Source organism: Oncorhynchus nerka, linkage group LG14 (genome assembly GCF_034236695.1).
Source record: "Oncorhynchus nerka isolate Pitt River linkage group LG14, Oner_Uvic_2.0, whole genome shotgun sequence".
Lineage (NCBI taxonomy): Eukaryota > Metazoa > Chordata > Actinopteri > Salmoniformes > Salmonidae > Oncorhynchus > Oncorhynchus nerka.
Genome location: NC_088409.1, coordinates 54,651,906 through 54,666,249, shown reverse-complemented (window position 1 = coordinate 54,666,249; position 14,344 = coordinate 54,651,906). Strand labels below are relative to the sequence as shown.

The following is a 14,344-nucleotide window of genomic DNA, read 5'->3' as shown; positions in this document are numbered from 1 at the left end:
AAGTACAAAAAACGAAATGAGAATCTGGCAATTGTGTTAAGCTGTCAGCATAAAATCAAGAGTATTTTTTCCATAACTCGTTCAAGCTTAGAAGCTTCTGTAAATCCACACAAAACAATAAGGGAGGTCATCTACAGTTACTGGGATAATGGACACGGGAATGTTCATATATACGTAGCTATGATGATATACCAGTAATAAATCATAGTAGGAGAAAATGTGAAAAATATGGTGTCGATCTCATCAAACAAGTTATATACATGCTTGTTTAAAATGCACAATGCAGTCTGTATGAGCCTGCTATCTCTAGGGGCTTTGTCTAGTTTGTGGAATAGGTTAAGTATGCTATATCACTTACAGCAGTGGTCACCAAACTACGGCCCGCGGGCCGGATACGGCCCGTCAGCACATTTGGCCCGGCCCTCTGAACAATACCAGAGACGCTATCGAATTTTTTTCCTATTTGGCCTCCAGAAAAAAAATCCTAGGCCCGGCCCTGTCAAAGAGAGAACGGAATAATGGCGAAAAGGTTAGGTAAGAGAAGCCAAATACGAGCAGACAAACTCTCAAAGCTAAAAAGTGGACTACTATCTCAGCAGAATACATTTGTACGCCAAGCTCAGCTGAACCAGGCATCCGTTCGGGCCAGCTTTCGGGTTGCTAAACTGATAGCAAGAAGCGGTAAGCCTTTCACTGACGGAGAGTTTGTTAAGAAATGTATGGATGCTGTCGCGGAGGAGGTGTGTCCCGAGAAGAAAGATGCATTTAATGCCGTAAGTCTGTCGGCGAGTACAATCACCAGACGCGTTGAAGAAATCGGGAGTAATGTATATGCCCAGCTGCAGCAGAAGACGAAAGAATTTGACTTTTTTTCATTAGCACTGGATGAGAGCACGGACGTGCAAGACACAGCGCAACTGCTCATTTTTATTCGTGGAGTTAGCGCAAACTTTGAGATATGCGAGGAGCTGGCAGCCCTCCAAAGTCTCAAAGGGACTACAACGGGAGAGGATATTTTTGACAAAGTGTGCCAAACCATGGAGAAGTTGGACCTGGACTGGTCAAAGCTAGCTAGCATCACGACTGACGGGGCTCCTAGCATGGTGGGCGAAACTCGCGGTCTAATAGGACGCATGAACCGGGAGTTGGAAAAAAGGGGTCTCACCGCCCCGCTACGAGTCCACTGCCTAATTCACCAGCAAGCACTGTGCTGCAAAGTGTTGAAGTGGGATTCTGTAATGAAGGTTGTGGTGTCGTGCATAAACTTCATCAGAGCAAAGGGACTTAAACACAGGCAGTTCCAAGAATTCCTGTCTGAACTGGAGTCTACGCACGGAGATGTGCTGTACTACACAGAGGTCCGATGGCTGAGCCGGGGCAGAGTTTTGAGGCGTTTTTACGAGCTGCTACCCGAAATTAACGCATTTCTTCATTTAAAAGACAAAACGGTCCCAGAGCTGATCGACCCAGAATGGAAATGGCACCTCGCATTTTTAACAGACGTGACAGAAATACTTAACAGCCTTAACTTGCAGCTACAAGGCGAGGGGAAACTCATTTGCGACATGTATTCACACATAAAAGCATTTGAGGTGAAATTAGCGCTGCTTTTGGAACAAGTGAAAAAGCGCAACTTCGTCCATCTTCCTGCTACCCAAAACCTGTCGACAGAGAACCCAGCGGTCCCGTTCCCAGCTGAAAAGTGCGTGGAAGCACTGGAAATGCTGAAGGCGGAGTTCGGTGTGCGATTCAGTGAACTACATGTTCATGCAAAAGAAATCCGTCTTTTTCAGAACCCCTTTGTTGCCGACATTGATGAAGCCCAGCCTTCATATCAGTTTGAGTTGGCTGAGTTACAGAACTGTGATGTTCTGAAAGACGCATTCAAGCCCAACAGTCTCATTGACTTCTATGCCGCCCTCCCAAACGACACATATCCAAACATCAAAAAACACGCAATGAAAATGTCCACAGTTTTTGGCAGCACGTATATCTGCGAGAAAACCTTTTCTCGCATGAAACTGCTGAAAACCCCGATGAGATCAAGATTGACAGATGAACATTTGCATCAGTGCTTGAGACTGGCTGTAACTAGAATGGAACCTGATATTCAACTTCTCACCAGCCAGATGCAGGCCCACAGTTCACACTGATGAACATACATAGGTAAGCTCACTTTTCTGACTTGAATGAGTCATTCTGAGCATAAACAAATATAATCATAATAAAATCTACTGGGATAAAATCCATCTTTACAACCATACTGGTAGTGAAATGTATTGTGCTGTGTAGGTGCTGTATCACTTAGTTCAGTTTCTCAACCTGCTTCTTTTGTGGTTTTCACAGGGAAGTTGATGAGAGAGAGCTGCAAACAGCGGTGTCTACAAGCCTACTGGAACCTACAAAAGGATTATAAGGAAGGAACACAAGAACTTTAAGAGACTGCTCATATGTGTCAGAGAGATTCTGCTCTGACAACTGAGCTGAACTTTATCTGTTAAGATTGTGCATGGCACGACAGAAAGTTAATGTTCCATGGCTTTTTTTTCTATGAAGAACCCAGAGAGAGTTATTTAGTTATTATTTATTTCCTGTTTTTTTCTGTGAAGAACTCAGAGAGGGTTATTTAGTTATTATTTATTTCATTAATAGTGTTATTATTTGTTTCCTGACTTTTTTTCTGTAAAGAACCTGGAAAGGGTTATTTGGTTATGTGTGGCTTTCTGGAAAACAATACATTTTTTAAGCTCCCCTACGATCGTCACACTTTTTCTGTTACAAACTGACACCGGCCCCCCATCAGAGAAGGGAAAAGTTATGTGGCCCTCACAGGAAAAAGTTTGGGGACCCCTGACTTACAGCATTAACAGTCAGTTACTATTTCTGTGACACCCCTGTGGTTCTTGGCTCAGGGGGTTAGAGTATAGTGCTGGCAACACCAGGGTCGTGGGTTTGATTCCTGCATGGGCCATGTCATACTGACTACACTGGGGTAGGCAACCCTGTTCCTGGAGTGCACTAAGCACTGCAACTGATAAAATGATACCCATGGACTACACAGTCATAATTTTGGGGTTGCTTATATTTGTCCTGTTACACAATTGTGTGTCAAATGGAAATGTGTTTCTTGCATATCCCAACTCCCCCTGAGACACACACAGGGAGTGGGATCACCATTGCCTTTCACTGTGTCACGTTCTGACCTTAGTTCCTTTTTTATGTATTTGTGTTAGGTTGGTCAGGGCATGAGTTGGGGTGGGTAGTCTATGTTCTTTTTTCTATGTTATATTTCTATGTGTTTGGCCTAGTATGGTTCTCAATCAGAGGCAGGTGTCGTTCGTTGTCTCTGATTGAGAATCATACTTAGGTAGCCTGTTTTCCCCATTTTGGTTGTGGGTGTTTGTTTTCGGTTTTGTGTCTGCACCAGACAGAACTGTTTTGGTTTCATTTTGGTCCCTTGTTGTTTTTGTCATTCAGTGTTCTGTTCTATTAAATAATCATGAACACTTACCACTACGCACGGTGTCGCAAGTACGCTTATAGCCCAGAGCGCTAACGGCCAGCCCCACGCAAGTGCCATGCGAGAGTGGGCATCCAGCCAGGGCTTGTTGTGCCGGCTCAGCGTGTCTGGTCTCCCGTACGCCGTTTCGGCCCAGGGTATCCTGCGCCGGCTCTGCGTGCTTTGTCTCCGGGGCGCTGGGAGAGTGCAGTGTTTCTTATGCCTGCGCTCCGCCTGGCCCGGCGAATGTGGGCATTGAGCCTAAGGGAGAGGTGTGAGTAGTATGCACCAGATCTCCAGTGCTCACCCACAGCTCGGTTCAACCTGTGCCTGCACTCTGGATGGTCCGGGCTAAAGTGATCATCCGGCCTGGAGGACTGGTGCCAAGGCTGCGCACCAGAGCTCCCCCACAGCCCGGTCCATCCGGTGCCTCCTCCACGCACCAGGCCTCCTGTAGGTCTCCCCAGCCTGGAGGGTCCCGTGGCAGCCCTACGCACCAGGCTGTCTCTCCATCTCCTCCCTTGAGGTTCTCTCTCCAGGCCAGAGCCGCCCGTCAGTCCGGAACTGCCAGAGCCGCCCGTCTATCCGGAACTGCCAGAGCCGCCCGTCTGTCCTGAGCTGCGCTTTGGTCCGATCCTTCTTACTCTTCCTCAGATGACGAGGGATGCCGTTACACACTGGCCCAACGCTCTAACCTCAAGGCTGCCACCTTCAATATTGCATGCTGCAGTCACATGAACAAAGTATGTATGTTAATGTAAACCTGGCTTGCTCTCTAGATATTTAATTTCTGTAAATATGGTAAAAGTAACTAATTAGGAAATTGACCGACATTCTCCAAAGTCCTCCTTTTAGAGAATTCTGTCAAAGTGTTGATAGGAAGTTAAAACACCAGCTTTGTTAAGTCAACTTGGCTCACTTGCAGGATAAGATAATACATTAGCATAACATGTAGAACAACATGAAAGGTTGAAGGAAACACGGTGGGAAATATTGTACAAAAGTATGGATTTATCAGCTCAGCTTGCAACAATTATTGTTAAGAGAAAAAAAATATGAAAAGAAGTCAGAGTATAATTGCGTCACAGTATAACATTTTCTTGAAAGTGAATATGAACGGTTTAAAATGGAACATCTTATTAGTAAGCCACAAACCTTCTTTGAAATAAGTATAAATGCTTTCTATCAGCTATCAGCTAACAACCGTTTAATATCCCAACAGGGGCAGTCAATAGACAGGTCGAGGTGGGGCAACAGTACCGGGCAGCAGGCAGGCTCAGAGTCAGGGTAAGGCAGAGGTCGGTAACCCAGAGGGGGGGAAAAGGTACAGGTTGTCAGGCAGGCTCAGGGGCAGGCACAGTGGTCAGGCAGGCGAGCTCGGAGTCAGGACAGGCAAGGGTCAAAACCAGGAGGGAGAGAAACTGGAAACAGCAGGAACTGAGACAAAAAACGCTGGTAGGTTTGAACAAATAAGACGAACTGGCAACAGACACACAGAGAACACAAGTCTAAATACACAGGGGATAAAGGGGAAGACAGGTGACACCTGGAGGAGGGTGGAGACAATCACAAAGACAGGTGAAACAGATCAGGGTGTGACAGCTTTCACAGGTTCCAACTAAGTACAATGTGTACATTATTAAAAACCATAAACACTTGTCTCATAACAATCTAAACACAGCTCACAGAAATCCTGCCCTGGTTTTCAGTAAAAGCCTTTTCCAGTGTTGCAGTCATCATGAATTTGATCAAATCTCCTCTAAAGAATAACAAAAAGGATGTGTCCTATTTCCCCAACACCAGTCAATTATTATCTGGGTCAATTATTTTTTATTTGATTGTCACCAATTATATTTGACAAATGGATTATACGAGACCCCTCCCCTGTAGGGTCATTTGAGTGGCGAGACTGCGAGGGTTCACCCCATACAGTTCCCACATTACACAGAGACTGATTAAATAGATAAACAGGAAGCGAGATGAAGAGAGAAAATATTAATCATGTTCACTTCAAATATTGGCCACCACCTGTTGGCCTAATGTTTGTCAGTGGTTTGGAATAAATTACAAGAACGCAGCTTGCTGTGAGGTGACAGTGGATGCATGCAGAATGGGCCCACCGCCTCATCATGTCATGGTGACACTGATGGACATGTGTGACAAAGTTGTCCCCTCCCTGAATGTCCATAAGTCACTGTCCACAATTAATAACAGTCAAAACTTCAGCCATCCCACCTGGCATTCAGCAAATGTTATATGAAGACACCGTGTGTGTTCCAAATGGCAACCTATTCCCGATACTTTTGAGCAGGCCTCATAGGACTCTGGTCAATAGTGGTGCACTATATAGGGAATAGGATGCCATATGGGCCCTGATCAAAAGTAGTCTACTATAGGGAATAGGGTGCCCTATATGCCTAGCTCAAATAGTGCACTGTATAGGGAATAAGGTGCCATTTGGGACACAACCATACAGGCACATAGAGCATTAAGTTACACAACGACGCAGATTCATAACGACAAAACCCACAAACAGTGGAAACAAACAAGCAAATAAAAAAAAGAAGATTAGAGGAATGGGGAATGCACAGCGACATTGTTTGTACAGATGATGCAATAAGAACATCCCCAGGAAATTCATATGAGGGGGAATTTACAATATCTCGTCTCGCTTTCGTCTTGTCGTCCATTTTTCTTCATTTCCTTTGAGAACAAAGAGCCAATCAGAGATGACACACGTAGAGACACACTGTTGTCATGTCAGGAAAAGGAAGACAGCCAAAGACAGGTTATGATGGCATGCCAACGCTAATATATGCTCCATATCAAGACTTTTCAAACAACAGCAACAACAACAAAAAAGCTAGGATCGACATCAGCAGGCACGGTGGAGGAAAAACAGCCTAACAACGCACACAATGGGCTATACCCTACACACTACAAAATTCCTTAGCGTTATTGTATAGTATAATGTCCTGGAGGCATGTGTGGACTTTTCAAACTACTCAAATGCTGCACCAGCAATGAAGATAGAAAGGGGTTTATTGCAGGCAGGCCTCTGCTGCAGCAAGAGAGAAGGGAGGGATAGAAATCAATAGAAGCAGAGGGGGTCAGTGTGCACTGCTTCAGAGAATGCGTGAGCTGTAATATGGCCTCCTGCCCTGCCTTTGATCAGTCCCTTCCTGACAAACATCATCGCCCAGCACACAGAGGCAGAACAGGCAGGCTGAGGCAGAGTTGTGCTGTCAGCCACCTACAGCGAGCAGCTATACGCCAGCCTGCCTGCCTGCCTCCAGCTTCTTTATTGTGTGACACTGCACAATAGCAGCACTGCTCCCACCCTCCCTCCATGTATGACCGACACATCCCATGACCCCACGTTGAATCATGTGAAGAAGCCCAAGGGTGGCTGAGTTAAGCGGTGAGAGGCTCTGTCTTTTAAATCCCACATAGCCGTGTTACGATGATCAGCGTAGTGTTGGTAGAATGAAACCCTTCCAGAGACTGAGATGGTTAATCTGTTACACTGGAATCACATGATGACAATAGTGATGGCATAGTAATGTATCTTGTATGAATCTATTTAGTCACAACAGTAGGTCACAGACAGTCAGAGGACACTCGAGTGACTGGAATAAGTAATGACATTGTAATTTGATTTGCTGGCTGCAGATCTAGGGCGGTGCTCTAGGCCCAGGGCATCTTGGTTTACATGTAATTGAGTGCAGGGAGGAATATCAAACATTTGGAATCAGTGGGAAAAGAAAGGAATTTTAAATCCAGACACGTATGTTGCTAATAAGCAATTCTGATGATATAACACGACAGCCATTGATTAAATGTGAAAGTCTGACAAGGAACCATTGGGATTAAAACAGTCCGAAACATTTACCAGCTACTACTAGCATTCTTCACGTCTGATACTTGGGTGGGCGTGGTGTGTGCAGTATTTTGTCCCAGCCCAACACAAAGCCCACCTGAGTCAGCTATTGAAGGTCTTGATAATAGGGGGATTGGTTCAGGGGTTACGTCACTAGCTCGGCACACACTACAGCCTTCCAAGACAAGGAGAGAAGGACACTTGTTCTGTGCAGTGACATGACTAATGTACTGAAGAGGGCAGGAGAGTGAAAAAAAGAGGAGAGGAGAAATAAAGAGGAGAGGGTAAAGAAGAAGAGATCAGGTATAGCGAGACAGGGATGGAGAGATAAAGGGCTGAGTAAGTGACAGAGAAAGACACCGTTTTTTAGCTTCATTTAACCCATAATTCACTGTGCATTATTTTCAGCCTTTACATATTAATTGAGAGCAAGCGGAGCCGCTGATTTAATCTCACTGGTCTCCCACCAAAAGGCACCCGCGTGCAAACCACTTCCATCACTTCCACTTTGACATTCTGATGGTTGGGAACGATGGGTTTTCTACTGCGTCTGAGTAAATGTTGGAATCCCTTCCCCACGCCCTCCCTGGGGGTATTCCCTTTGTCTTGCTCCCAGGAGGGGACTACACACACGAGGGGCGCCCGGGGAACGCTCCTGCTTGGCAGCATTTGAGAATTCCTTTCTTGTAGCTCGCGCAGGAGCAAAATAGGTACAGCTTGACATGGCAATTCCCTGCCAACGATTTCCCTGCTTCAGGATAGAAAAGGTTCTCACATCACTGTTGGGGACAGAGTTGGACAATCTTATATAGGTTCTGACAGTGATACTTTCCCTGGGTGATATTTTCCCTCTACCCAGGGTTGATGTGAATATCACAGCCATACAGTAGCACACATACTGTACGGTAGGATATCAGAGAGTATGCAACTACTATGGCAAACAAAAACACAGAAGATATGTCAGATATCTTGCCCTGGCAGTGTATTATTATATGAACAGAGAGCTGTGGTGTGATATAGGATCATGTGTGGACATACAGTACAACACTGGCTAGCGGCATTCGACTGCAGACTCATACTTAGGGGACGTGGTTATTTTGCAGGATATCTTTGACAACGTTCTCCGTATTTATTACATTTGTCAGTTGCTTTGGCAAACTGAAAAGAAGCGTGCTGATCTGCCAATGGAGGACAGAGCTAAGTCAAGAGTAATGAAATGTCTAATATTCTGTCAAGATGGCTGTTGAGCCCTGAAGATCCCACTGATAGGGGGCCCTGTGGTCCTTGTAGGATGACTTTAATGTTTGGGAAATGATCCATTTATAGTACGGTTTGATAGGCAGAAAACAGCAAGAGCGAGAGAGACCGAGAGAGAGAAAAAAAAGAGAGATATACATAACAACCACACACACACACACACAATCTCTGTTCAGTAAGTCAGAATTGAGTCAATATGAAAATCAGTGGGCTGTTAGGGAAAAGGCGGCTGTTCCCTCTGAATATTCTTTCATTCTGTCCAAATGGCAAAAAATTGCAGCTGCGGCACTTTCTGGATTATATCGGGGTTTCTTCCCTCTTTAAAAAAAAATGGAATCAGCACATTCAAAAGATACTCATCCAATTCTAGCCAGGGATGAACAGTTGATATAGCCTTCACATATCTTTAATAACAGCTATGATAACACAGTGAATAAACATGAATAAATATTATTCTTTCATTTCAAAGAACCATGTGGGGGCACACAATCTAACAGATTCTGATTATGAGTTCATCTGCCATTAATTCAAACGGGGAAAGACGACGGACAGCCGCTTTGGAAATGTTACTTAAATCTGAATATTTTGTGACCACATTTTTCTATCTAATGGAAATATAGTCTAGAGAACAACAGGCTCCTCCGTCGCGACGTCCCCTGAATGCCCATCTGCTAGACTGCTAGGCGTGGCTCGCTAGCTGTCTAGAGCATATCGGACTGTTAGCTGAAGAGGTCCATCAGCCAATTTTCTTGCGCTACAATACCTATTTTGCAGAGCCCTGCCTATTCATCACGACTGGTCTGCTGACGTAACCGCACGAGGGGGCTACAACAGACTCTTCCGTCGCAATGTCCCCCTAAGGCCCTTCTGCTAGCCCCGGCCCACTAGCTGTCTGAATCACCGTGTCTCCAGCCCGCCGAGCTACTCACTAGACCCCATGATCACTCGGCTACGCATGCCTCTCCCTAATGTCAATATGCCTTGTCCATTGCTGTTTTGGTTAGTGATTATTGTCTTATTTTACTGTAGAAACTCCAGCCCTGCTCAATATGCCTTAGCTAACCCTTTTGTTCCACCTCCCACACATGCGGTGACCTCACCTGGTTTACATGGTCTCTAGAGACAATAGCTCTCTCATTGTCACTCAATGCCTAGGTTTACCTCCACTGTATTCACATCCTACCATACCTTTGTCTGTACATTATGCCTTGAATCTATTCTACAGCATCCAGAAACCTGCTCCTTTTACTCTCTGTTCCGAACGTACTAGACGACCAGTTCTTATAGCCTTTAGCCGTTCCCTTATCCTAGCCCTGCAGTGCCTAGCTCCACTCCCATTGCCCAGGCGCTCTCATGCATATCATGCATGTTAACATTAGAAGCCTCCTCCCTAAGTTTGTTTTATTCACTGCTTTAGCACACTCTGCCAACCCGGATGTCCTAGCCATGTCTGAATCCTGGGTTAGAAAGGCTACCAAGGCTAACTACAACATTTTCCGACAAGATAGAACTGCCAAAGGGGGAGGAGTTGCAATCCACTGCAGAGATAGCCTGCAGAGTTCTGTCTTGCTATCCAGGTCTGTGCCCAAACAATTTGACCTTCTACTTTTAAAAATCCACCTTTCCAGAAACAAGTCTCTCACCGTTGCCTCTTACTATAGGCCACCTTCTGCCCCAGCTGTGCCCTGGACACCACATGTGAATTGATTGCCCCCCATCTATCTTCAGAGCTCGTGCTGTTAGGTGACCTAAACTGGGACATGCTTAACACCCCGGTCGTCCTACAATCTAAACTAGATGCCCTCAATCTCACACAAATTATCAATGAACCTACCAGGGACAACACCAAATCCGTAAACACAAGCACCCTCATAGATATCGTCCTAAACAACCTGCCCTCCAAATACACCTCTGCTGTCTTCAACCAGGATCTCAGCGATCACTGCCTCATTGCCTGCGTCCGTAATGGGTCTGCGGTCAAACGACCACCCCTCATCACCGTCAAACACTCCCTAAAACACTTCAGCCAGCAGGCCTTTCTAATCGACCTGGTCCGGGTTTCCTGGAAGGATACAAAAAAAGTGTTTTCCTCACCATCTTAATTAAATAAGCATGCCCCGTTCAAAAATAATGTTGAACCAGGAACATATATAGCCCTTGGTTCACTCCAGACCTGACTGCCCTTGACCAGCACAAAAACATCCTGTTGCGTACTGCATTAGCATCGAATAGCCCCCACGATATGCAACTTTTCAGGGAAGTTAGGAACCAATATACACAGGCAGTTAGGAAAGCAAAAGACTAGCTTTTTCAAACAGAAATTTACATCCTGTAGCACAAACTCAAAAAAGTTCTGGGACACTAAAGTCCATGAAGAATAAGAGCACCTCCTCCCAGCTGCGCACTGCACTGAGGCTAGGAAACACTGTCACCACCGATAAATCCATGATAATTGAGAATTTCAATAAGCATTTTTGTACGGCTGGCCATGCTTTTCACCTGGCTACCCCTAACCCGGTCAACAGCCCTGCACCCCTCACAGCAACTTGCCCAAGCCTCCCCATTTCTCCTTCACCCAAATCCAGATAGCTGATGTTCTGAAAGAGCTGCAAAATCTGGACCCCTACAAATCAGCCGGGCTAGACAATCTGGACCCTCTCTTTCTAAAATTATCCTCCGCAATTGTTGCAACCCCTATTACTAGCATGTTCAACCTCTCTTTCGTATCGTCTGAGATCCCCTAAGATTGGAAAGCTCTAGACCCAAACTGTTACAGACCTACAGTGGGGCTTAAAAGTATTTAGTCAGCCACCAATTGTGCAAGTTCCCCTACTTAAAAAGATGAGAGAGGCCTGTAATTTTCATCATAGGTACACTTCAACTATGACAGACAAAATGAGAAAAAAATTCAGAAAATCACATTATAGGATTTTTAATGAATTTATTTGCAAATTATGGTGGAAAATAAGTATTTGGTCAATAACAAAAGTTTATCTCAATACTTTGTTACATACCCTTTGTTGGCAATGACAGAGGTCAAACGTTTTCTGTAAGTCTTCACAACGTTTTCACACACTGTTGCTGGTATTTTGGCTCATTCCTCCATGCAGATCTCCTTTAGAGCAGTGATGTTTTGGGGCTGTTGCTGGGCAACACAGACTTTCAACTCCCTCCAAAGATTTTCTATGGGGTTGAGATCTGGAGACTGGCTAGGCCACTCCAGGACCTTGAAATGCTTCTTACGAAGCCACTCCTTCGTTGCCCGGGAGGTGTGTTTAGGATCATTGTCATGCTGAAAGACCCAGCCACGTTTAATCTTCAATGCCCTTGCTGATGGAAGGAGGTTATCACTCAAAATCTCATGATACATGGCCCCATTCATTCTTTCCTTTACACGGATCAGTCGTCCTGGTCCCTTTGCAGAAAAACAGCCCCAAAAAATGATGTTTCCACCCCCATGCTTCACAGTAGGTATGGTGTTCTTTGGATGCAACTCTTTGTCCTCCAAACACGACGAGTTGAGTTTTTACCAAAAAGTTATATTTTGGTTTCATCTGACCATATGACATTCTCCCAATCTCCTTCTGGATCATCCAAATAATCTCTAGCAAACTTCAGACGGGCCTGGACATGTACTGGCTTAAGCAGGGGGACACGTCTGGCACTGCAGGATTTGAGTCCTTGGCGGCGTAGTGTGTTACTGATGGTAGGCTTTGTTACTTTGGTCCCAGCTCTCTGCAGGTCATTCACTAGGTCCCCCCGTGTGGTTCTGGGATTTTTGCTCACCGTTCTTGTGATCATTTTGACCCCACGGGGTGAGATCTTGCGTGGAGCCCCAGATCGAGGGAGATTATCAGTGGTCTTGTATGTCTTCCATTTCCTAATAATTGCTCCCACAGTTGATTTCTTCAAACCAAGCTGCTTATCTATTGCAGATTCAGTCTTCCCAGCCTGGTGCAGGTCTACAATTTTGTTTCTGGTGTCCTTTGACAGCTCTTTGGTCTTGGCCATAGTGGAGTTTGGAGTGTGACTGTTTGAGGTTGTGGACAGGTGTCTTTTATACTGATAACAAGTTCAAACAGGTGCCATCAATACAGGTAACGAGTGGAGGCCAGAGGAGCCTCTTAAAGAAGAAGTTTACAGGTCTGTGAGAGCCAGAAACCTTGCTTGTTTGTAGGTGACCAAATACTTATTTTCCACCATAATTTGCAAATGTATTAATAATCCTACAATGTGATTTTCTGGATTTTTTTCCTAATTTTGTCTGTCATAGTTGAAGTGTACCTATGATGAAAATTACAGGCCTCTCTCATCTTTTTAAGTGGGAGAACTTGCACAATTGGTGGCTGACTAAATACTTTTTTGCCCCACTGTATATCATCATAATAACTGAATTGATCCTAGAATAAATCCTATAATTTATTCTATCCTACCCTACCTTTCTATGGTCTTCGATAGCCAAGTTAATAAACAGATCACCGACCACTTCGAATCCCACCGTACCTTCTCCACTATGCAATCTGGTTTCCGAGCTGGTCATAGGTGCACCTCAGCCACTCTCAAGGTCCTAAACGATATCATAATCGCCATCGATAAGAGACAATACCATGCAGCTGTATTCAGCCATTACCAACCTTTCAAACACTTCATGGCTACGGACGTGAGTGCTACGGGTCTGTAGTCATTTACGCCGGTTGCCTTTGTGTTTTTCGGCACAGGGACTATAGTGGTCTGTTTGAAACATGTTGGTATTACAGACTCAATCAGGGACATGTTGAAAATGTCAGTGAAGAAACCTGCCAGCTGGTCAGCACATGCCCGGAGCACACGTCCTGGTAATCCGTCTGGCCCCGCAGCCTCGTGTATGTTGACCTGTTTAAAGTTCTTACTCACGTCGGCTTCGGAAAGCGTGACCACACAGTCGTCCTGAACAGCTGATGCTCTCATGCATGCCTCAATGTTGCTTGCCTCAAAGCGAACATAGAAGTGATCCAGCTCTGCGCAGACGACACCATTCTGTATACTTCTGGCCCTTCTTTGGACAGTATGTTAACTAACCTCCAGACGAGCTTCAATGTCATACAACTCTCCTTCCATGGCCTCCAACTGCTCTTCAACGCAAGTAAAACTAAATGCATGCTCTTTTATCGATCGCTGCCCCAGCTGCCTGCCCGTCCAGCATCACTACTCTGGACGGTTCTGACTTAGAATATGTGGACAACTACAAATACCTAGGTGTCTGGTTAGACTTTAAACTCTCCTTCCAGACTCACATTAAGCATCTCCATTCCAAAATGTAATCTAGAATCGGCTTCCTATTTCGCAAAAAAGCATCCTTCACTCATTCTGCCAAACATGCCCTCGTAAAACTGACTATCCTACCAATTCTTGACTTAGGCGATGTAATTTACAACATAGCCTCTAACACTCTACTCAGCAAATTGAATGCAGTCTATCACAGTGCCATCCGTTTTGTCACCAAAGCCCCATATACTACCCACCACTGCGACCTGTATGCTCTCGTTGGCTGGCCCTCTCTTCATGTTCGTCGCCAAACCCATTGGCTCCAGGTCATCTATAAGTCTTTGCTAGGCCTTATCTAGGCTCACTGGTCAATATAGCAGCACCCACCCGTACGTAGCATGCGCTCCAGCAGGTATATTTCACTGGTCACCCCCAAAGCCAATTCCTCCTCTGGCAGCCTTTCC

General features: G+C 45.2%; 1 protein-coding gene across 1 annotated transcript; it reads left to right on the top strand.

Annotated features, from left to right (window-relative positions):
- Window positions 1-554: 554 nt before the first annotated feature.
- On the top strand, window positions 555-2,847 carry LOC135574996 (general transcription factor II-I repeat domain-containing protein 2-like). The gene is made up of 2 exons (XM_065027130.1): window positions 555-2,166; window positions 2,347-2,847. Exon 1 carries the CDS (start codon window positions 720-722, stop codon window positions 2,151-2,153), a length of 1,434 nt encoding a protein of 477 aa, XP_064883202.1. The 5' UTR covers window positions 555-719; the 3' UTR covers window positions 2,154-2,166; window positions 2,347-2,847.
- The last annotated feature ends 11,497 nt before the right edge of the window (window positions 2,848-14,344 follow it).